The sequence below is a fragment of the Anabas testudineus genome, chromosome 7 (genome assembly GCF_900324465.2).
Source record: "Anabas testudineus chromosome 7, fAnaTes1.2, whole genome shotgun sequence".
Taxonomy (NCBI): Eukaryota; Metazoa; Chordata; class Actinopteri; order Anabantiformes; family Anabantidae; genus Anabas; species Anabas testudineus.
Genome location: NC_046616.1, coordinates 18,050,937 through 18,074,980, shown reverse-complemented (window position 1 = coordinate 18,074,980; position 24,044 = coordinate 18,050,937). Strand labels below are relative to the sequence as shown.

At 40.8% G+C, this 24,044-nt stretch overlaps 2 protein-coding genes across 7 annotated transcripts in view; both read left to right on the top strand.

Annotated features, from left to right (window-relative positions):
- The first annotated feature begins 127 nt into the window (after window positions 1-127).
- LOC113167233 (protein kinase C-binding protein 1-like) lies at window positions 128-15,071 on the top strand. Of its 6 annotated transcripts, none has more exons than XM_026367661.1 (21): window positions 128-267; window positions 378-613; window positions 5,518-5,588; window positions 6,112-6,275; window positions 7,615-7,758; window positions 8,257-8,370; window positions 8,543-8,635; window positions 8,835-8,922; window positions 9,012-9,067; window positions 9,163-9,240; window positions 9,347-9,462; window positions 9,590-10,065; window positions 10,531-10,659; window positions 10,800-10,958; window positions 11,245-11,748; window positions 12,084-12,554; window positions 12,662-12,810; window positions 12,996-13,076; window positions 13,167-13,245; window positions 13,375-13,614; window positions 13,936-15,071. In XM_026367661.1, exons 2-21 carry the CDS (start codon window positions 600-602, stop codon window positions 14,112-14,114), a joined length of 3,405 nt encoding a protein of 1,134 aa, XP_026223446.1. In that variant the 5' UTR covers window positions 128-267; window positions 378-599; the 3' UTR covers window positions 14,115-15,071. The 6 variants fall into 6 exon arrangements, with proteins under 6 accessions (XP_026223446.1, XP_026223445.1, XP_026223447.1 ...); XM_026367660.1 differs by having other exon boundaries at window positions 7,537-7,758; XM_026367662.1 differs by lacking the exon at window positions 7,615-7,758.
- Window positions 15,072-15,351: 280 nt separating this feature from the next.
- Window positions 15,352-24,044, top strand: part of LOC113167865 — a 31,203-nt gene continuing 22,510 nt past the window's right edge. The window contains exons 1-7 of the mRNA XM_026368765.1: window positions 15,352-15,439; window positions 16,578-16,666; window positions 16,761-16,829; window positions 16,935-18,090; window positions 18,201-18,447; window positions 18,957-19,214; window positions 19,372-19,552. Coding sequence (XP_026224550.1) covers window positions 16,784-16,829; window positions 16,935-18,090; window positions 18,201-18,447; window positions 18,957-19,214; window positions 19,372-19,552 — 1,888 coding nt within the window. The 5' untranslated portion in view covers window positions 15,352-15,439; window positions 16,578-16,666; window positions 16,761-16,783. The remainder of the gene's footprint in view (window positions 15,440-16,577; window positions 16,667-16,760; window positions 16,830-16,934; window positions 18,091-18,200; window positions 18,448-18,956; window positions 19,215-19,371; window positions 19,553-24,044) is intronic.

The window sequence follows — 24,044 nt, the reverse complement described above, 5'->3', positions numbered from 1 at the left end:
TCAAAATATTCTCTTTATTTGCCTAATCTTTGTCTTTTGCAGACTAAATCGCTAAAAAAGGTAGAAGAGCTGTAGTGTGTCTTTCTCTGGAAACAGCCAAGCGAGAGGGAGGAGTTTACACAAAGGCCCTGTGCACATAAAAAATGGAGGCTTGTGCAGAGAAGCCATGGTGTCCTGTTCTTCACACTTTACATGCTGCCATTTCTACTTCTAAAGCCTTCAAATAAGACAGCTGCTACGAGATTCTACACTCTGAAGCTTCAAAAGGTTGTTGTGTGGGGTTTGTATGTCACAAATGTTCATGTTAATCCTGTTATTTTGTGGTTTTAGGCCTAGCTCTGTGCTTATTTTCCTTTCCCTGTCTCTGACTCTCACAGTGCTGCCCCAGCCTGCACTGAACAAAGATAATTACTCAGGAAACATTTCGGCCAATCAGACGTGGCCTTGTATCTTGCCTGCGAGGAGAGCGACCAGTCAGGATCTGGCTAACAACACCGGGGCCTGATCGCCTTGCCTGAAGAGCGGAGCCTTCCCCGGCTGAGGGCTGAGAGTGTCCTCCATGTTTTATAAGTGTTGACATAACAGTGTGTCAGGCAGCCATGCATCCACAGAGGTAAGCTCTGTCTTTTTTATCTCAGCTCTCTGATAACAACATGGCTTCCTTCTTGTTGTTGTGGTGACTGTTGGTTTCTCATGATGAATGTGCACACCTTGAAATCAGTTTAGTGTACAGGAGGAGGAGGAGCTGGGGTGGATTGGAGGCCTTGCCAGGCCTCTCTGCCCCACAGTGCGGAGGGAGGTGGGGGGTTGAGTAACGACTCTCACCCTTGCTCTCTCTCTGTGTCTCAGGGTCACATGGGTGCCCCGGACAACCAGGCTGCCATATAGGAGGCAAAGTGGGCCATGGCAAATCCTTTTCCTTTTTATAATGTAAAAGAGAGTTGGATTAAAAAAAATGGCACCCACTCCTCCTTTCTGTTGTGGCAGTCTTGTGTTGTAGCCTGGCATAGAACGAATGGGGGGATGGGCAGTGGAGGAGAAGGAGGGGGGGGGTTATTATGTACCCTTTGTAAGTGGATTGACTATCTGCAGGACAAAAGTGAACACTGGTTTTGTTTCAATGTATGTAAACTACATTATTGTGAAACTGAAGTCAAGTCTTTTCCCTCAGTACACACAGTAAAATAATGTACTGAAGCTGCAGTTTGTACATTACATACTGGTCAGAGTATGACCCACGTGAAGAAGTCCTCTTCCAGTTCTTCCAGTCTAACCTTAGGAAATGAAGTGCTCAAACATAGGTTACCTCGATTCAGAGCCACAGGGCCTCAGCTTGCAGCCTTTGGCTTCGTTGACTACACAGCACTATTGTGAAACAGTTTCCTCCACTCTCTGGTCTTCAGACAGTGGCCATTTTGTGTTTAGAGAGCTCTTCTTGGGAGACATTTAGTCTTCTTTTCACACATCAGACAGCAGGACAGAGAAACAACGTGACATCTTCAGTGTTTAGGTGTGTAGACGTATTACCTTGGCAAATGTCTGAGAGTTTTTTTTTCTCTTACATACATTGGTCTGTTTACTTTGCTTTCCATTTTCTGTTATCAGAAACATAATGGGTTTTAATTTACAGTTTAGTGTGCAAGCATACAAAGATTGTGTCTTGGTGTCAGTTTCCCAAATGCAACATACGATAATAAAAATAGTATAAGCAGAGCAAATACACAAAGGCAAGAACAAGATTGTGGACAGAATAAAAAAGTTAAAATATAAACTACAGTGATAGTTGTGGTAGTCAAAAAGCATGAAATTTGACAAATGTACTTGGCAGTATATGTGCATAAGAAACTAAATAAAATATGTTTATCAAATAGCACAAATTAGTTGTTTTGTCGTATAAAGAAAAATATTGAAGCATTAACAAAATACAGTTAATGGGTTGATAAAACCATGAGCTGTATGAAAACTGTTCTTATTATTATTTTTGCTTAAATTTTGAATTAGCTTTCCATAATATTTTCAGAACACATCAAGACTGTGTTTCGTGCACCATTATTCACCACATTGAGATTTTTTGGGGGGGACAAAACATGTTTTCTTTCTCGTTGTGGCTTCACATAAGTCATGTTTCATCTACGGCAAGTTACAATCAATTTCCTCTTAGACTAGTTTAGTCCCTCATCAAAACCAAAACCAAAAGTTACACCAATTGACCGAAATGCATGTGGTAAGGCAAACCTGTAAAGAAACCTTGGTAATGCGTTAACGTCCTAGTGTTGGGAACAAATTGTATGGGCCTTTTTCTGAGCTAATGTAGCCCATAAACAGGATGGCAAGGGTTGAAAAGCACAGCTATTGAGTAATGCATTACAACCACAAATATAGGCTCCACAAAGGCCTTTTTTTCGAATCCCGTTTGGTTTCTGTTGTCATAATCAGGAAGGACCATCTAAACTGAAGGAACATAAACCGTCTAATGCATGAGGAAATCTCTGCATTGCAGCAAAAATGCTTTTTAAGAGGAAGAGGGGAGCCTGCACACTGTGATCCGTGTGGCATAGCACAGCCGACCAATAATGTTCCACCCTGCTGGCCATCCAGCCAATTGCAGCAGCAGTTGAGGTTAAAGATTGACAATCTGAGGCAGAGCAGCAGGAGAGCAAGGGCCTTCTGGAAAATTCCACAGCCATCTTTGATTCACCCTTTACTGCCTTATATAAAATCCAGGTCAAATCTTTCTTTTATACAGGATATTCTTTGCATATTTGCTGATCAAGTGTTGGGATTCATGTAAAAAAAAAAAAAGGCATTTTATTTTTATGAAACATAGGCAAGAAACTTCTGTCTTGTGTCTTATGCTTTTAATTATTACGTTTTGTTGATCACAGTAAAAGCAAAAGCTAATAGAGTGCCTTTGTTTATTTGTCTGCATGTGGTTGTTGATCTTGTGCAACCTTTTCGGGGGGTTTGTGTAGCAGTTAACTGTGTTTTCACTGTTAAGAGCACAATATGATGTTTGTACTGACTGCCTTTCTGCCATATAGAGAAGCCTTTTATTCAGCCTTAGTTTGGCATGCAAACATTGTGTATTCTTTTAGGTAAAGAGGACAGCTTTGCCAGATAAATGGGGTTTCATAGTGTTGGCCTCTCTTCCTTGAAAATGAAATCAAATTATTCTATGACAACCGTATTCACAGGGAAGGAGGGAAGCCCAGATCGAAGACATAAAAAAACGAGATGAGTGCTTCTCACTTTGCTGGATTTTCTCGTGTCTCCTTCTCTGTGTTTCTCTTCTATCTCTGTGATCGGCTCTGAAGGTTCGTCTTGACATAGTCGTGTTTTTATTTTTTCTTAATATTTATTTTGGACTGTAATCTCCACAGATCTCTCTGGTCCTCCTGCATGGATGTGCCAATGCCTAAGTCTGAGCTTCGGAGTGGGGGATGGGGGAGAGGGGGGAGGGGAGCAAGCTGTGGCCTCCATTTTCTGTGACGAGAGAACCCTGCTCGTCTCTCACAGGAGTGGAGTCTAAAGGCACTGACTCAGTGTTGTTTCCTTTTTGTCCATCAGGTACCACTTACAGAGGGGAATACTATCAGTATTTTCTTGAGCCTGGGTGTCTCTGGATTATAACCCAGAATCTGCTGAGGATTTATTTGCCTACCTCTTCTTGTGTGATGGATCATAGCTCCTGATCTGCCCTCTGGATGAGCATACTTCTTACTACTGCTCATCCTGTTTTCCTGGTAGTTGCAGCAGTGTCTTGTCATTGGTATTAAGTGTGTATAGCATAGGGGCGTGGGGTTGTTCAGCAGCTCTGGGCTGCCTGGTCATGGCGAATGCTCTCTGTTTTCAGGGCTGTTGTACACGTAGCAGAGCGACTTGGATAACGCTTTCTTATTTTCATGTGGGCCTCATTTGTTCACTCAGTCCGGAACAGGAAGGCCCCGGAGGGGTGTGTGTGTGTGTGTGTGTTAGTGTGAGAGAGAGCTAGACTGTTGGCAGGCTGAAACAAGATACCCATGTGCCATGTTTTTAAAGAAACTGTGCTCAAACCATGTCTGTAATTTTTCAGACAACACAAGTTGCTGCTTTTATTCTAAGTTTCTGTTTGGGAGGCTGTCTGTGATTTCTAGTTTTAATATCTAAAGGAACTAAGAAATGTATTTTGAATACCCTTGCTGGTTGTGAACTCCAGCATCAACTTGGTAACAGTATTTGATATTCTCTTTGATAGACTGGAGAGCTTTAATCGTAGTTAAACCTCTCTATTGTGATCAAACATTTTAATAGTTGATGTCATCACATCTAATCAGTTTGTGTTTAGTTTAGTTTGTTAGGATATGTATTTTGCCATCAACATGCTTATCAGTGAACTGACATTTGATTTGAACTTTGTGTGGAATGTCTCTTTGAAGGTAGAGGAGAGGACATTTTCAACTTTCAGAAGAAAGTAAAACAAAAGCTTATCCCACGAACGTGGTTGACCTTTGAGCCAGTAATTCAAGTCATTCATTCAAGCTGGAAACTGGAGCTGCAGCCAAAGCTATGAACTGGTCAAGTGTGTGACCTGTCAGGGGTCCTTCTGAGGATTTTCTCCACAGGGCTTATGAATAAAAGCTACATCCCTGGAATGAGACCCTATGTTGCTCTAACAAAGGAGGAGCCAAACACTCAAAGATCTTCATTAATTGCCCGACCGTCTTTATTCTTGTGCCTTTTTCCTCAGAGGAAATGAGATGGGAGCAGGACCAGAGACCGGGGAAATCCAATTCCTATGCTGCTTATTTGAACACGCTGTATCTTAAATATAACATGGTCTCAATGTTATAGATTATGACGATGGACATTGGCATGAACATGTCATTAGCATTCTTAAAAATGCCTGCCGCTAAGCCACATAGATAAAATTGGTATCCTAGAATAGGCCTAAATCCTTGGGGTGTAAACTTGTTGTTACTGAAGGGGCTTGTGGGGTGGCAGAAACATATACCTTTAATTGTCATGAGACACTGTGCCACAATAGTATGGACCAACTCCCTTTGGATGTTACTATAGGACTAATCACCTTATGTCATAAACAAGGCATAGTGCAAAGAAAAGGATCCAGGCATCTTGCAAATGGGTCTCGTGAAGGACGGAGGTGCAGGGTAATGTGTTAAATGGCCCGATGTGTTGTTGTGAATTTCAACTTGTGCTTAGCAGAGAGGAGCGTTGCCATGGTGATTGTTACCATTCTCTCTCTTGGAACATAAAGAACATATTCAGACTCATTTATCACTGATAATATGGAAAGGATTTGAACTCATACCATAATGTTAGATATGAGCAGAAATCAAATGAAAACAGTAACAATGGAAACCTGCATAGTCCCCACTGGCAGATCCTTTGGGACCTGGGTGCCTTAGGTGGTGTTCCACTTGTTTACTGTTATGCTGGTGTGGTTTCTGAACACCCTTTCTGACTTTGCGTTTGCCTCTCTTTCTGTGTTTCTGTGTGCTCTTGTTCGGTGCTCTGCAGTCTGGCTGAGGAGGAGATAAAGACAGAGTCTGATGTGGTAGAGGGGATGGATGCATCTTTACGATCCAAAGGTATGTCTCTCTAAGGCCGAGTAACTCACATTAAGAGTCAAACATCTTATGTGGCTTATTTTCAGAGAATGTAAAGCTTGTTTACTGTAAGTTTCGAGAGGAATGTAATGCATTTTATTGGCCTCTAAAGGCTACAGAGATAATCCATTATGCCTGGCTGTCTGCCTGTTTGTGTCAAGTACCTACATAGCTTCTGTTTAGTCTGGAGGAAGCCCTGTAGATATTTGTTTGTGATTGCAAAATGATAAAATATGAACAGTGAATCTAATTATTGGATTGCTCAGCTGAAAATGGACTCACTTAGTTTGCATTCCCTACCTTTTGATTCTTAAGATCTAAGAATGTGGCATGATGGGAAAGACTTTCAAACATCCTCTTTATTTAATCTAGAGCTACCTAAATGTGTCATAGTACTTAGTACTCTTCAGTCTTTTAGTCTGCTTCAGCTTGTGTACCATATAAGACTAGAGCATGGTGAACAATACTAGGTTTTGTGTGATGACCATTGTCTTTGTGTATGCAGTTCCTGATCCACTGGGGTCAGCAGAACGAGCAGTAGTGCCACAGAAGAGAAAGGCATCAAGTCCCACTCATTCCTCAAATGGACACTCTCCTTCAGAAACCTCCCCCAGCCCTATTAAGAAAAAGAAGAAGCCAGGGGCTGTCAACTGTAACAACAAAGACCAGGTAAGGGTTTCAGTCCACTAGGTTCAGAGATTAATTTATAGAATACGAATGAAATAATTCCTTGACAGTATGTTGTGTGTGTATATAGGGTCCAAGAGTTTGGCCTTCTGCCATGCTTGTTCTGCTCATAGGAACATGTGAGAGTTTTTAGGCACACAACAAGAGTCCAGGTTATGGTGGACATGCTAACATGTCATGACACAACTATTTTGTTAATATCGCAAGACAGCAAATTCTTATCACAGGGAGGCATTGTGTCTTTAAATTGTGGATGATACCAAATGATACTCGGCCTTAGAGAGAGGCCCAACCACCCAATCAACAGTTCATCACTTTTCAGACAGAAAGACACTTTGAACAAACCCAGACTCTGGTCCTGTATATGGGACAAAGAAGGCAAAGCACAATCAGGGTATTCTACTTTTATTTTATCAAAATGTGCCATTTTGCCTGTGAGAACAGAGTCGACATGTATGGGTGTGACCTGCTGTGAGTTTGTAATTGTTGTCATAAATGCATGGTCAACTAAAATACACTTATTTTGACTGATGACTTCTTAAATGTGACATCAATCACCATTGGTCATTTGTGTCCAGCTATTCTTATGAGGTTTTGTGCGATGCATATTGGAACCATGTGGCTCTGATGCACATGTTTTTCATTATCTGCTTGTGGTGCTGGGTGACCTCCCCCTTTGACTTTTACTTGTGTTGATCTTGCATGACATTAAAAGATAATTCTAGTCTTTCTTGTGTAACAGTTGTTTGATGTCAGCATAGATTTATACCATCATAATAGATTTGGAATACATGCTTTGGTTCTCTGGAAAGGCTCAAATAAGTAGCAGTACAGGTTTACCACTACTCGTGATAAATACCAACACTTGTTTTGTAAAATCACCTTGAGCTAAAGTTCTATTTATTCAATAATGTAGCATCACTAATGTACCAGTTGGGTACTTACCAGAGAACTCCATGATGCATTGTGTTTACCCTTAGGTGAAAGAGGATCTTTGCTTAAGCTCACACCCTAAAACCTGTTGGATTAGATCAGTTGGACTCACAGTTAAAACTGTCATGTGACCAAATGCTCAGATAGTTTGGTTATTTGCTTAATAAGTGTTTATAGCCTAAATACCCTCTATATTGCTGACCCTGCTTATCCCAACTTACTGCTGCCTTGTTTCTGTTGCACTGCACCTTTTTGTGTTCCTGCGTGTTTTTTGAAACCTGCCCCCCTGTTTCTCTTGCCTGCATTTCAGTCAGAGCTAAGACATGGTCCCTTTTACTATATGAAGCAGCCACCACTGACCACAGACCCTGTTGATGTTGTACCGCAGGACGGCAGGAATGACTTCTACTGCTGGCTGTGCCACCGAGAGGGCCAGGTGCTCTGCTGTGAGCTCTGCCCCAGGGTGTACCACGCCAAGTGCCTCAAACTACCAGCCGAGCCCGAGGGCGACTGGTTCTGTCCAGAATGTGAGGTATCTCACTGAAGACGTGTATATGTGTGTGTTGTCAGACGCGAGGCACAATCCTGCTTGCTTAGTTGTCAAAACAGGTGTCAGACCATGTGCCATCATCAGCTGAGGCAGAGGGACAAATCAGAAATCACCTGCTTTTAGTCTGGTTTATTCAAAAACCTGTAGACGCTTGACATCTTAAAACATGTACCTCTGCAGACGTTAATTAGTAGCTCACACCATAAGCCCGATCAAAAGACAACAGATCAGAGTCGGAGGAACTGCTTTTTTAAACTTTAAAGAAATTACAGTGAAGTTATTTTAATTGTCAAGTTGTGGACATCTAACATTTGTTACAAGCTAAATCAAAAGACAGCAGATACTGTTTAGTTTACAAAAGGTAAGATGTGCAGGAAATGATTCAGTTGCTTAACTTGATGTTCGTGGTTTTCGTTATACTTTATTTTCACAAATGTCATTAATAATAGTCTTTTGTTTTTTGTAAATGTTGTTTTGCAGAAAATAACAGTTGCTGAATGCATTGAAACGCAGAGCAAGGCAATGACGATGCTGACAATAGACCAACTGTCCTACTTGCTCAAATTTGCACTCCAAAAGATTAAACAGCCCGGGGTAAGACTTCTCAAAACCCACTTTATGTTTGGTTCATATTAATTAAGTCTTTGTCTAGATGTTTGGGTTTCTATGTATTTATATTTTAACACCAATGTTTAGGAAATACTGTATATTCAGTAAATGAGACACCCAATGTTAGGCTGACCTTTTTTTTGTCTAAACTGAACAGACAGAGCCTTTTCAGAAGCCTGTGTCCTTAGAACAGCATCCTGATTATGCTGAGTACATCTTCCACCCCATGGACCTGTGTACTATTGAGAAGGTAACATTATTCATTTTATTAAATATGCACAAGAATTGGTAGAAACTGAATGAAACCTAAAGAATAAGACTTGTATAAAACCCCTTAGATATATGTGAAAACAAATGGGGTTGCAGGGATTGGAGACACATGTCGTCATATAGCTTGCCCCCCCACATACTATTTATATGTATTTTTTTGATTATTTTTACTTTAATAGAACATCAAAAAGAAAATGTATGGCTGCACAGAAGCATTTCTTGCTGATATAAAGTGGATTTTACACAACTGCATCATTTATAATGGAGGTAGGCAACTTTATTGCATGAGTAAAAACCCTTTTAATGCGTAAATAATAAAAGAATATATAATAATGTAAAAGTTTGTCTTTTTCTAGGTAATCACAAACTAACTGCAACCGCGAAAGTCATTGTTAAGATTTGTGAACATGAGGTAAAGAAGTTCTCTAAGTAACTTAATAATAGCATCACTTCTGTAAGTATTTCTAATGTATATACTAACTAAGTTTGTCATCCACACATTTACAGATGAATGAGATTGAGGTTTGTCCAGAGTGCTACCTCTCTTCGTGCCAAAAAAGAGACAACTGGTTTTGTGAGCCATGTGTAGGTCTTTGAATAATTTAAAATACAATTTTAAACAGTGTGCATAAGCCTTTGCTTAAACTGGGGATGTGTGAAACACTGAATTGATTTCTTTTGTCCCCAATAGAGTCAACCCCATCCCCTTGTCTGGGCCAAACTCAAGGGCTTTCCTTTCTGGCCAGCAAAAGCACTTCGAGAAAAGGACGGGCAGGTTGACGCACGTTTCTTTGGGCAACATGACAGGTGAGATTAATTCTGAGCACAGACGAAATTAGCTCCTCACATTGAAATAGTTTGATCAAAATTAAACCTAGAGTGTCATCTAATTTCATAAATGTTTTATTTTACTTTTTGCTGTCCTTTCATGAAGGGCCTGGGTCCCCATCAACAACTGTTACCTCATGTCTAAAGAGATCCCTTTCTCTGTGAAAAAGACTAAAAGCATTTTCAACAGTGCTATGCAAGAGATGGAGGTCTATGTGGAAAACATTCGCAAGAAATTCGGGGTCTTCAATTACGCCCCATTCCGCACTCCCTACACTCCTGACAACCAGTTACAGATGCTACTGGACCCCTCCAACCCCAGTGCTGGGACAGTGAAAACGGAAAAACTAGATAAACTTCGCTTCAACTTTGATATAACTGCATCTCCAAAGATGGTCCTTGGCAAGAGTACTACTCCCAGTGGCATGAGTCGAAGGGTCTCAATGACAGACATGCCTCGGTCTCCTATGAGTACCAACTCGTCTGTTCACACGGGGTCTGATGGGGAGCAGGATGTGGAGAAAGCCACCAGGAATCCCGCCTTTCACTACAGCACTGGAGAGGAGTCGATGGACTGCACAGGTAAACGAATATTAAAATCGCTAAAATGTATATTTTGATGATAACAGTTCAAATGAAAGGCTCTAAACAACCAGTTTGCACTACTTGTTCAGCACAACACAGATAGAAGCAATTACATGATCTGAACTAGTATCTTTAGAACCAGTTTCTTTTTTTTTTTTCCTCACGATTTGGTGAGAAGAGACTAAAAGTACAACTAAAAGAAAGTGAATACTTAACTCACAAGATGGCCAAAAACATAACTCCAAAAAATAACAACGTTGCTTTGTAACATTTGATTATGCGGAAAGAAAAACATCAATTTAAAAGGTGAAAATCAGAGTTGTATTCACAAAACAACACTTTGTATTGTGTTGATGCATCCATCCCCTCTACCACATCAGGCAAAAAGTCATTTGACCTAAATATGTTAAACTAAATTACTCAAATTGCTGTGTGTTTGTTTGTATTTTGCTGTGATTACAGCATCTCCTGTCTCTGGGAAGATGGGTCCTGCAGGCAGTGTAACAGGCAGCCCAAAGCCCTTTAACCCTGGACTGGTGCCCAAGCAGGAGAGGACTTCAGGCTCAGGTGGCATCCTCAATCTTAACCTGGGTAAGTGCATACAGTACAAATGTATAGTATGTATGTTGTCACAAAAGCTGACGAGCATATGATAATCATCATGGGAGTCAACACTGAGAAGAAATGAAGAGATTGTACGCTGCAATATAATGCTGTCCTGTTCCTTGTAGATCGAGTGAAGGCAGAGATGGATCTGAAGGAGCTGAGTGAGACTGTGCAACAGCAACAGCAGCATCAGCAACAACAAGGAGCATCAGCTGCCCTCCCTACCCCAAAGAGACCCATCAGGAGCCTGGACAAGACTATTGAAAGCTGCAAGGCACAGCTCGGTACACTCCACATAATCAGCTTGAGCTATTTTTTGGCACAAAACTCTATTCTTGTTCTGTACGTCTCACGCTATGTTGTCTCTCGAATTATACAGACACCTTAACTTTTGTAGTAATGTCATAATGCTTCTTTTTAAAATTTGATTATTGCTAAATTATGAAGAATTCAGAAAACATGGAGCATTTAATATTAGTAACTGTGTGTCTGCTATTCACTAGAAGTGGGGAAACAGTTTGAATTGTACCCTTTAAAAGTTATATTAAAGAATGTGATTTTTCCATACAGGTATAGACGAGATCTCTGAAGAAGGTGTGGATCACAGTGACTCTGAGGACTCTGATAAATCTGACTCAAGTGACAGTGAGTATCTCAGCGACGAGGAACACAAGCCAAAGACCTCCACCCAGGAAGACAAGGACAAAGCAGAAAGAAAAAGGCCCAAGGCAAGCACAGAGGGAGATAATAAAGAGGGAGTAAAAGGGACAGGAAAAAAACCCACGTCGGAACCCCTGCTCAAAGAGAAGCCGGTTAGCAGTGGTCCAGATAAGGATCTCCAGGACAAGCCTAGAACTCCACAGTCTCAGCCACTCACTGACAAGCTCAAAGCCCCAGAGGAGGGCAAAGCAGCTGCTGCCTCATCAGTGACTGAGCAAGACTCTGATTCTGAAAGAGAGCTGGTGATTGACTTGGGGGATGAACATGGAGGCTGTGACGCAAAGAGGGCAAGAAAAGAACCGGGTGCAGCGACTGCCAAAACTCACAAAGAGTCCAACATCGCCAAGTTGGAAGGTAAGGATTTTGATTCGCTGTTAGGTGGACAGTGTCTCTAATCTCATTATCTACAGTCCAGTGATGAGTGTTGTGACCATAGATACCAAGCATAAAACATTATCATCATCCCTCTTCTTCCTAAAATTATTATTTAGAAAATACTTGATTACCTAATTAATACTTAATTGATGTTTATACAAAACATTTAAATTAATATAATCCATTTTTTAAAGAATATTATCCAGCAAATACAATTGTTGATCTTAGTCAATCAGTGGGTAAAAGGGTGGAAATTTTAACTCTGTTAAGCTTACAAATCTTCCAATAAAAGTGTTATTTTATTTTCTACTCAGGTAAACTGCTTCCTGCTGCTGCAGCAGCCCCGTCAAGGGAGGCAGCCCCTAACCTGAAAGACTCCTTGCAACCAGCCATCACAGCAGCTCTCAACCTTGTTTCTACTGCAGCTTCTGGTCAACCCAGTGCCACCACAGCTTCAAGCGGACCTACCAGTGCTTCCTCTCCTGCCTCCACCTCGGTTTCCACAGTATCCCCAGTACCAGCTGTAAAGAAACAGCGCCCCCTACTGCCAAAAGAGTCTGCTCAGGCTGTGCAACAGGCAGTGGTTTGGAATCCCACCAAGTTTCAGACGTCGTCTCAGAAATGGCACATGCAGAAGATGCAGAGGCAGCAGCAACATGGAGAACCGCCAGCAGTACAGGCACAGGGCCAGACGCAAGGGCAGACACGCAGCCCACAGCAGCTGCAGTCACAACAGCAGAACTCCTCTTCAAGTACCCGCTATCAGACCAGACAAGCAGTCAAAGGTACATATTTGGAATATATTGATTAATTTGGGCATTGAACTCAGATAAATGTGTATTAAAATACATGCTTTGTCCCCTTTGTTTGTTTTGCATTTGTCCCTTCGTAGTGCAACAAAAAGACCCACCTCAGATTACATCTTCATCAACAACTGCCCAGACCACATCTGTTAGCTCTTCTTCTTTCATGTCAGGCGACTTGCAGATCCCCACAGGGTCAGCCGATGTGGCTGCTGATATAGCAAAATACACAAACAAAGTAAGTTGGAAACTGCTCTGTTATTAAATATGTTTATCTTGTAGGTATTACTATCTCTCTAAGTATTGAATCATATTGCATTGAAATTATGTTAACTAAGGAGAAATCACAAAAAAAAGATCTTTTCATTGTGATGGTTCAAAGTAGATAAAACTGTTCTGATCACATTTTTGTACAACTTGCAGATAATGGACACAATAAAAGGGACAATGACTGAAATCTACAATGACCTTTCCAAAAGCACATCAGGAAACACAATTGCAGAGGTAACTACTGCCATGCAAACCAGGGCTTATTAATGTGTACTAATACAGTACCACAGTTCAAGAACTATAAACACTGCGTATGTGCCACAGATTCGACGGCTAAGGATAGAAATTGAGAAACTCCAGTGGCTGCATCAACAAGAGTTGTCAGAAATGAAGCACAATTTGGGTAAGTTTCCTGCTTCCAGAAATGTGTCACTACACCTCAGTTGATCACTGAACCAGGACTAGGACGACTAGGATTGCAGATGTTTCTTTTTGACGTTTAATTATATGTGTTTGTCTCACTTCGATGCAGAACTTACAATGGCAGAAATGAGGCAGAGTCTGGAGCAGGAAAGGGAACGGTTGGTGGCTGAGGTCAAAAAGCAGATGGAGGTGGAAAAACAACAAGCAGTGGACGAGACCAAGAAGAAACAGTGGTGTGCAAACTGCAGGAAGGAGGCCATCTTCTACTGCTGCTGGAATACCAGTTACTGTGATTACCCCTGCCAACAAGCCCACTGGCCAGAGCACATGAAGTCCTGCACACAGTCAGGTAACATTAAGGTTTTCCACTAAAAGGCTGCTTTGATTAAAGTAACCAACATTTGTTCTCACTTTGCTTTGCTGAAGAGTTTTCTTTTCTGTAACATGTGATACACAAAGCTTTCACACCTGCAAGTGTATTTAAATGATTTGGCAAATATGAAAACCAAATGCGCTGTAATGTATTCAGCCTCTGTCTCCCGTTCAGATAATGCACCCAGTACATGCGCATCGAGTACTGTGACTCAAAACTAAAATGTCTTCTCACACAGCCTGTGGTAGTCCGATTCTAAAGATGCACATTCTCATTTTGTTTTGTTTATCCTTCCAGCTACAGCTTCGCAGCAGGAGCCGGAGCCTGAGACCAACTCGGACCCCACTATCAAAGTATCAGGCCACTCTCCTGCCACACAGACACTGCCCTCAGGAGCAGGATCCATATCAGACAAAAGCAACTCTCCCACATATTTGGACAAGAGCAAGGACAGTACTGCTCTTACGGTGACCTAACCGCTACACTACAGAATCTCATGGCATCAAACATAAGGAGTCAAACATGGTGCTTAAAGGCCTGCACCTCTGTGACACATCACTTATTACATTCCCAAATGTACATTTGCTTGGCAGGCAGTTTTCATTTATTGCGCATTCAGTTTCCACAAGTCTGTGTTCAGGTGGATTCCCCATGTGGAAGTTGTCTGTTTTGAGAACTAAAATGTGAGTCTGTATGTAATTTTATGTTATAGCTCCGTTATCGCTATGTTTCAAGTCTGAATAAGATTGTACCAACCCACAGGATATTTGCTACTTCATCACTTTCATTGCTGCTCTTAAGTACTTTGCTGTTTGTATTTTGTTGATTGCTCTACATAGAATGAGGCAACAATTTGAAACAGCCACCAAAAGTTGATAATCATTTATTATGGTGCCACCAGAGGAATTCTGAGTTATGCAAGTTTCTTTTTTATTTTTCTGACCATGTCCACTTTGTGTCAGTGGTGGCATTTTTGACTCATACCAGTTTTGTATTGTAGTTTCACATCGTATAGGTCTACACAAAATATCTGTGATTTAAACTGACTAAAAAATTTAAACTGTACGAAGGTTTTTGTAAGAAGATACATGAACAATATTTATAGTGTTATATGTTTTTATAGTATGTTTAATGATATCACATTTCTATGTGTCTAAAAAAAAAAAGAAAAAAAAAGTTATTTGAAAATAAATGACTTCCCATGAATGTCAGTACTGAGCGATGTCTCAGAAGTTTATCTGGTTATCCAATGCTGATGTAAATTGTGGTCAGACTGTGTCTAAGAACTGGGTAGCCGTAAATAGAACTGCATTTTGGCTGGATATTATTTCCCGTGAGCATGTCTGTTTTGAGCTCGTGTCTCGTCCTTGTTTACATACTGTACATACAATGAATGGAATTGTGAAGAAAAAAAAATAAAACTGCTCTGATCAGTTTGGTGTCCATCAGTTCAATTTGTCCTCAGATTGGTGAATTAAACTTTCATTATGAACACAGCATACAATTCAACCAGACGTTGTACGTTGAATGGCATCAAACTAAGAAATTCTTAACATAACAGTGTTGTTTTGTCTTGAATAAATCCTCACCTGTCCAAGATTAAAAAGTGAGGGACGTTTTCTCCAAACATTAAAAATTAAATTGAGCGCGATCAGCACGGCCCGTGCTCTCGGCTCTTGACTATTTCTCGCGAGATTACGCGTCAGCGGCGCAGAGGAAATGGATGGCTGTGCTAAATAACTTAAGTTACGCTACCAGAGCGAACATCATTGTTAGTGCAGATTTATCGTTTATATAGAAGGTAAGCTTTCTGTTTTTGTCGCCGTGTCGATATAGAAACGTGCATCATTTAACTCTGCTGTCGGTATCTTTGGAAATAGTTATCTTGGCAGTGTATTTCTTTTATTACCATGTAGTGTAGCAGCTAGCTGCTAGCTACATTAGCTGCAGAAAACAATGTCGGTCGTCAGGAGAAGGACGACATCTCCACCTCCTTAACAGAGCTTTCGCTTCTCACTATTCACATGCAGCTGAGGTCTGGTAGTGAGAATAGCATGGTCTGTTGTTTCGTTTGTGGTTTTTCTAATGTCAGGGTATAGAGACGCTGTAGACTGCCCACCTATTTATAACTCCTGTTCACCAGTGTTTGCATAAATTGAGCATTTGTACCAGCCCGAGTTTATTAGATGGGCACTCGACACAGTGGTTCTGCAGCTGCAGCGACTAGTCGAGTAATCGATTTTATAAGGAACCCATACACCCATACTGGTTTCAGCAAGGATCTGCTGTATTTCTGTCCATCACGTTGGTCTCTGTGCAGTTGTAGTTACATTGTATTTTTGTGCAATTTTGTTATAGACTAAACTCCAATTCAATTGAAAAATAACCAGCAAGTTAATTCATAATAAAAATAATCCTTCGTTGAATCCGTGGGTGTTTGCATGTTGCCCTGACAGAAGAACAGCAGAGCCTAACATGATGTCAACACCACAGCTGGTAAAAATAGTCTTACTAAAGACATAATACCAGTACAACAATCTAAATGCTTATGGTGTTAGACTAAAAGGGAACGTCCACTCACTCACTGTGAATTCTGCTGTAATCACACATAAGCTTAATTGGACATGACTAAGTTCCAGTGCATGTCGGAAAATAGATTCAAATGGTATTAACAAAAAAATACAACATTCAAACCTTTTATTTAATGTGTCATATTAGAGCGGCCTAGTTAAGGTCAGTAATCTTAGTACACTTTGTGTGTGTGTGTGTGTGTTTTTTTTTCTTTTTTTATTAATCAGGGTAATATGTTTTTGAAATGACTGCCATCTCCAACAGCAGATGGCGTGTAATTTAAACTGTGTAAATATACGCTTGTTTTATAATTTTGACACGTAATCTAATGTCTGTTTTTGTGTATTTTCCTTCCCTAACTTTCCCAGGTATACAGATAGACAAGTGGAATGGCAAGTGACACTATAGAAACCTGAAATTTTAGGCTGGGGCAGCCGTCAGCTGATCGGCTGTATAGGTACTTATTTCTCTGCATTCAGCCCTTAAGCAAAATAATAAATAGTTGGTATTTCTTTAGTGTAAACTAACAAATTATATCTCTGTTTTGGCAGACTTGTTACCTGTGCATGTCAACATGGACGCAATGGAAAATAACAGCATCACAGATGACAATATTTCTGGTAGAATTTGCCTTTTAATCTGAGTTGCCTAAAAGTTTGTTGATACACATGAAGGAGACTGTGTTTATCTTTTTGTTAATCTTATCTGCTTCTGTCGTTCTATAGGGGAACAGCAGAGCCAAACCGAGTCGGGCGTTCGGCCGTCTCTGTCACAGGTTAAAAAGTCTTGGGGCTTCAGACGGACAACCATCGCTAGAAGAGAGTTCATGGAAGAAGTTGGAGACCTAACACACAGTCCTCCACTTGTACGGAGAGGCAGAAGTCGTCGAACTAACCAGGCACCTCAGACCACAACAGATACTCACACTACTCATAGAGCTACTCACACTACTAGGAGTGTTCTAGATGACCTTGAGTGGTCTGCACCGTCTTCACCCGTATCAGAGGAGAGCAAGCCAGCCTCGGAGGCTTCTGCAGTAGGGAGTCTTGACCCAAGTTTATGGCAAGATTTTGGGTCAGCCTTCCACACTGCCTTTTCACTGCTTGGTGGGAATGAGGCCTTGTCAATGGACATGCCAGATACTCTGGCAGCCCCTGACATTTTGGAAGCTGCTGATACTGTTGAGACTTCACCTGCTATGGATGAAACTGAGGTGTCTGATGTTATGGAATCTGCTGAGGACATGGAAATTTCACTGCCGGTTGCTCCTAACAATGTGCCGTGTGGAGAAATTGAAGACATAGTGTTGATCTCTAGTCAAGAAGAGGACAGTGATGAAATGACTTTGATACAGATTAAGGACCAATTAGCATCTAAAGGCAGAAAGGGAGACATGAAAGCTAGAGGAGGGAAAGGCGGAAGAGGAAAGGCCAGAGGAAGGGCAAGAGGCAGAGGAAAAGGGAGGGGAAAAGGTAGAGGAAGGGGGCGTGGGAGAGGCAGAGCAGTGGCGCTTCAGTCAAGCATTGCAGATGGTGTGGAAAGCGATGATGAGGTGGTGCTTGTTAGTCCAGCTGAACATCAGGTGATGCAGTTGCACGAGGGGGAAAAAGCAAACGATCCACACACTGCTGCAGTAGACATATCACCTGTTCACTGTGATAGTCCTGCTGAGCGATCAAGCACAGACTGCATAATCATAGATACCGATTCAGACCAGATTACTGATGTAACTATTGGCCAGTATGATGATGCACCAGAGGAAGAAGAAGAGGAGGAGAAGAAAGACAGTAAGATTGTAGGAAAATATTCAAGCATAATGGACGCTGAAGGTTATGACGGCAATGCTCTGTACTGCATCTGTCGGCAAAAACACAATAACAGGTACATATCTGGTATAGAATCTCTTGTGCTAGGCTGCTCTTTGGAGGTTTGCATAACCATCTCTCAGTTTCACTTCCTAATCACTGCTGTTTGTTCACTGTTTCTTCTAGATTCATGATCTGCTGTGACAGTTGCCAGGACTGGTTCCACGGTGATTGCGTTGGTATCGATGAGACACAGGGTCATAAGACGGAGAAAAAAGGGCAACAGTACATCTGCCCCACCTGCACTACGAAGAAGCGACTTTCTTCTGACCCTCATTCTCAACCAGAGCCTGAGCTTAGCTTCCACAGATGTTTGACACTAAGCCCATCTGTTGAAGAAGGTGAAGGGCACAGAAACCAGCAAGTCCTCAAGGTTAGAATTTCATTTTTATTGCCTCTAGGGCTGCAAATTCACATCAATCCAGCAATACAATACGTACAACAATACAGGGGTCGTGATTAAATATATTGTGGTACTGTAAGCAAGACCATATATTACAATTTTTAAATCTAAGTTTAGGAAAACTGTTACAAAGTAAAGAACACACAGGATCACAGTTTAACCACTTTCTGCCAGACATCTTTGCATGTGAACTGTCAATCAAATATCACTACAGTGTTTTTGAGAATCACTATTTATTAATACTTATCACAAAACACATCATGATATTTTCTTACCTCATAATTGCTAGTGATCTCCAGATAGCTCTGATAAAAATGGCTCGCAACTTGTTTGCTTCAGCACTTAGTTTTTAGTTTCAGTATACCTGTGTGATTGAAAATATGTGATATATCATTGCAGCAATATATTTTTATTATTTATTGGTTGATTTGCATGAAGGAAGTTTGTTCTCTGAGTGTAAGATGAGACTCTGGTTTCAGGAAACTGTGGAGGAGGAGGATGAGGAGGCTCCTGTGATGAGGCAGGAACCTGAACCTGAAATGGAGACTAACAACTCTCTTCCCCTGTGCATTGGACCTGGGTGCTCAAAGCAAGCCCTTCCAGACTCAGGTTACTGTGGCACTGACTGCATCCTTCAGCATGCTGCTGTCACAATGAAGGCAATGTCTGACCCTAAGGTACCCAAGTCCAAAGGATGTGGACAAAGAAATGCTGCCATTGCCAGACCCATCTTTAGGGTAAGTACTTCTAAACATAGAAACTGAAACAATGAGATAGACATTTGAGGTGTATGTATAATACATTTTCTTGTCCAAAATACTGTGAACCCATTGTGTAAAACTAAAAACTTTAAAACATCTTAGTTTTTGATTTGTGCATACATTTTCATTTTAGGGTCAGAAGTCGATTAGGACGTCTAAGAGGTTAGCTGGAAAAGCTGAGGAAGAAGGCGGAAAGGAGAAAATGAAGGAAGATGATGGAGGCCAAACAGACGCTGAATCTGCCTTAGCCTGCGACCCCGGTCTTACAGAAGTTCAGGCCTCTTCCATACCATCATCTCAGTTTTACACAGCGTGTATGTACTATTCACTACTCATACACATTCAAATCATGCAGCTGTTCAAACACCATACACAAAGTGCTTCTATTTGCATTATATGTTTTCCTCTTAAAATTATTGCAACACCACCACACACACGCAGACACTTAAAGGTACATAGACTCTCTCTCTGGGATGGCTGATAAGTAGAAGGGGTCAGCAGTGGGTAAGTATGTTTATTTTATAGTTCCTCTGCAAATATAAATGTCCAGTTCAACCACTTCAACCAGTACTGTCAATACTGGTCAGGATTCCAGTATTCAACTGAATGCTTTACTTTAAACCAGTCAAGTAACTGGAAACACTAAACTCTGGTGTATGTGTGTGTCGCGTAGCTCTGGGCAGGCAGGGTTCTTTATGTCGTTCGGTGCCCATGGATGCAAACAGTGCTTCAGTGTTCACTTTGAGGCTTTTTGGAAACTCAGAGGTTCTTCACTCACAACATGAGTAAGGCACTAAATGATGAATGCGAGTTGCATGACACTTAAGTTGCAGGTAAAAGTCATCATATTGACACTTTTGGCGAGCGTATTCTAGAAATATGCATTGTACCGTGTCGGACTTGACTTCAAAGGAACTTTACTGTCTGTGTTTAGGATCTGTTTCCCATCACACATTACAGTGCACATGAAGCATACTTTTTCCCATGTTCATTTCAGACAAAAACAAGGTGACACACACACATATTACCAACATTTCACATCTATTTTTTTATAATTTTATCTCCAAATAACTTTACCTAGCCTTAATTTAAGACCTTAAATTTAAAATCGAGTACCCAAAGACATTTCGGTTCCCAAGCTCAATGTTAAGATGTGTTTACTGGTTTCGGCTAAATTAATTTGTTCAAAAGCTTTGCACACTTGGATGTTCACACTTTTATTACAAAATACACATCGTGTACACTACTATATTATGCACTTTTGGTGAACCTCACAGAATCTGTTCTATCTTGGGAAAGCCTTAAAGGCAAATCAACCGTGTAGTTGAGGGTGTTAATTATTCGTACTATTTTTAAACAAAGAAGAATATAAGTTATTGCCAGCATTTCTAACACACTGTGTAGACTTTCAACTTAGAAAGTTGAAATAATAGCACTCAGTAAGTCTTGCTTACAGGTGTCAGACATCGCACACATCAAACTTTTCAAAGCTTTTTAACTTCTTTTTCTTTTTCAAAGAACGACCCCAATTTTCAATTATCAGGTCAGAAAAGCAAGTTTTCTTTTGGTCATATTTTCAGTGTGATGCCTTCAACCGGCAACAGCTTTCTGCTTTATTTTTTGGTAAATACATAAAACAATTTAGTATACAATCCATGAAATGCACTTCATAACACATACATTCTGTAGAGTACTATTCATGTACATGTTTCATATTCAAACAACCTTCAAGGGAAAACTTTACATCCAGTCTTTTTATGCTGCAGCTTACAGTGCCCTATCTCTCACCCCTCATCACGCTAACATACTCTTGGACATTGTTACTCAAAGTCAAGCCTACTTTATTGTCAATTCTGCCACAGTACAAAGAGAATTGAAATTGCACTTTCTCTCATGCCCCTGTTGCATACAAAAGAGCTTCAAACAAAATATGCAAAAAATACTATGAATATGCAAACGTGCTACAGATGTGCTGAATAGCTTCGATGTGTTGGATAAATGCAGTGCAATGAAGGTCCATGGGCTTATCAGACTGGTGAAATAAAGTAAGTGTGGTGTGCAGGAAGCAGTGCAAAAACTACAAACACTCAAATATTAGGTTGGATAGGATCTGGATAAATAGGCATTGGGTATCTGGTGTGGAGGAGAAAGAGGAGGCAGAAGAGGTGACTTGTTGCTGCTGCAGAGCCGCAGTGAAAACGGGAGGATTCATCAGTGCCGATGCTAGAAAGAGGCTCTACATGGACTCCACCCATCTGTTGTCACAGCTCTATGAAGATGAAACTGAAGTGTCAGTGGTATTAGTAAAATTCTCCACTCCTCTGATTGTCATCGTATCAAAGAAGGCAGTCAGCATTGTTCGCCATACATACACAAACACACACACACACACACACACACACACACACACACACACACACACACACACACACACACACAAACACACACACACACACAAGGGACTATTTTTAGTAACAGAGTTTATATATATTAATCAATTTAAGTCCTATTTGTGTTAATATGGGTTGATTCATATCAAAAGTTAAGACCAATGTTGAAGGCCCCTATCTTTTTCATTTTGTTTACACACTTTCAATACAATGTTAACAACAGAATAGTTTTACCCTCACTAATGCAAGTAAAAATTATACTTTATCAAAAGTATAAATACAGAATATCTACGTACTTACATGCCAACATACAACACATCAAGATTTCCTTTTCATGTTCTACTTTGATTTAATCAAATAGTCAACACACACACACACACACACACAGTTCTGTATTACTAATCTATTTAGGTTAAAATTTTTCAAACCCCAGTTAAATCCAGGATTTAAAAAAAAAAAAAAATCAGGATGTTACTACAACTTGACTAACGACCCTAGCCACTTACTCGAAGAAAGACCTAGGAAGACCTGTCTGTGGGGTTTTGGCCTCTAGTAGTGCCATGGAACAGATTTTCTACAGCTGCTTTCACACATGCATGGACCTTGAACTTCTCTAGTCATTACCTGGGTGAGCTCCATGTGAGAATACCAGTGTTTTGTCAGCTTGGATATTACTTCATCTTGTTATCCCCATAGTACAAAGTCTATCTAATGTCTGTGTCACACGTCTCCCTGTGTGAATACAGCATGTAACTGTTCAGAGAATTCACAGTGGGTGTCCTGTTGACGTGCTCAGCAAACGCGTAGGTTTCTAATCATGCAAGTGGCATTACCTTAGCTGGAAGCAAATCACAGTTAATGTTCGCCGTGTACCTTTTGTGTCATGTCATGCCAGGGACTTCCCCTCACTGAAACCAAATGGACTCTTTCTCTAAGTCACACGGCTCGGTGTGTGCTGCATGTGGCAACGAGCAGCTCTGGATAACGTTCGGACCTTAGTCTCATATGTGAAAAGAAACCTATGAGTGGGTCCTTGTTTTGTTTGTCCTGTGCATGCACACACGCTTAAAGACATGTGACACAGTGCACAGTCTTGCCAGTGTTTTACAGGTGGCAGTAACATGCCAACAAGACTTCAAACCACACATGTACACGTGAATATAAAAAATACTGGAAAAGTGGACTCAGCGTGGGTTAGGCCTCAAGGTTGCAATGTATAATTATTTATTTATTTATTTTTCTTCATTTTTGTGGTTTCTTCTGAGCACTGAACGAGGTCCAGTTTCCACTCCCCTTCACTAACTATCAACCACTGTGAAATTTTAATATCCTAACAACGTGAGTGAAATTCAGTGTCAGTGTCTGTTCAGCAAAGCACCCCTACTCTTCTGTTAATAAGAAGTAAAGAACTGTATACTGACTGTGTCAAACAGGAAGGTGACGTTAGCAGAACAAGACCTATGACAATTTAGATCAGCATTCTTGACAGCTGACATCTTTCAAATCTCACAGTTATCCATTCAATCATTGCTTTGTGAATACATGCCGAATTGTAACCGAAACCTTTAGCCTTTCAGTCTTGTAAAGTCAAAGCAAAGTCACATAGCGCATATTGCCTACCACTGAATTATTTAATCAAACATTAGTAGTAAAATATTTTTGATCCACTTTCATTTGAAGTGTTGTGCTGCCACCCCATAAAAACTGGTCTTCAAAGTATTGCACATTCAAAAAAACACAGCAACATGTATTTTCAGTGTCCCTCTTAGTTTAACAAATTAAGACAACTTGGTAATAATCTTCATTAAAACATTCAAAGTAATACTTCCAAAGGAAATATATCAGCCTTGGTATATAAAAACTTGAATGGCTAGATACCACTAAGCCTTTAGATGACTTTAGACCTCTGAAACACATGTTCCACAACGTCTTTGACTTCACTATGGATACAAATTTCAAAAATCAAAAATCTTGATATATACTGATGGCAAAAAGAAATCTTAGTATAATAAGCAACAAGAAAAGAAACGGTCAATCAGCAACATTTGGTGCTTGACACCTCATGGAGCCAGTGAGCCTCTGAATATGCAGCTGTGAAGTGCTGATGCATTTCTGGAGAACGTTCTGACTTAGCTGCTGGCTCTTGGGAGGCAGAGGTCACATCTTTAGCAGCTGTGTTTCAGGAGATTCCCAGTGTGGTTGAGATCAGGAGATGATGCAGCATCCATCAACACAAACAGACATCAAGTCTAAGGGGCAGATGTGGCCTGGTGAACAGAGGTGTTCTTCATTCATCACTGCACATGATTTGCTGCAAAGTTTCATCTCTTCAACACATGACGTCATGGAACTCGGGGAACCTAAGTGTTGTGGGTGTCTCAGAAAGATGGCCGGAGTGGATATTTCTGCAGCTGGA

Coding starts and splice junctions, on each gene's coding strand:
- LOC113167233 (XM_026367657.2), top strand. CDS start 2,474: ATGCATGAGGAAATCTCTGCATTGCAGCAAAAATGCTTTTTAAGAGGA. Junction 10,959..11,244: donor AAGCTGCAAGGCACAGCTCG/GTACACTCCACA, acceptor TTTTCCATACAG/GTATAGACGAGATCTCTGAA. Junction 13,615..13,935: donor GAAGTCCTGCACACAGTCAG/GTAACATTAAGG, acceptor TTATCCTTCCAG/CTACAGCTTCGCAGCAGGAG.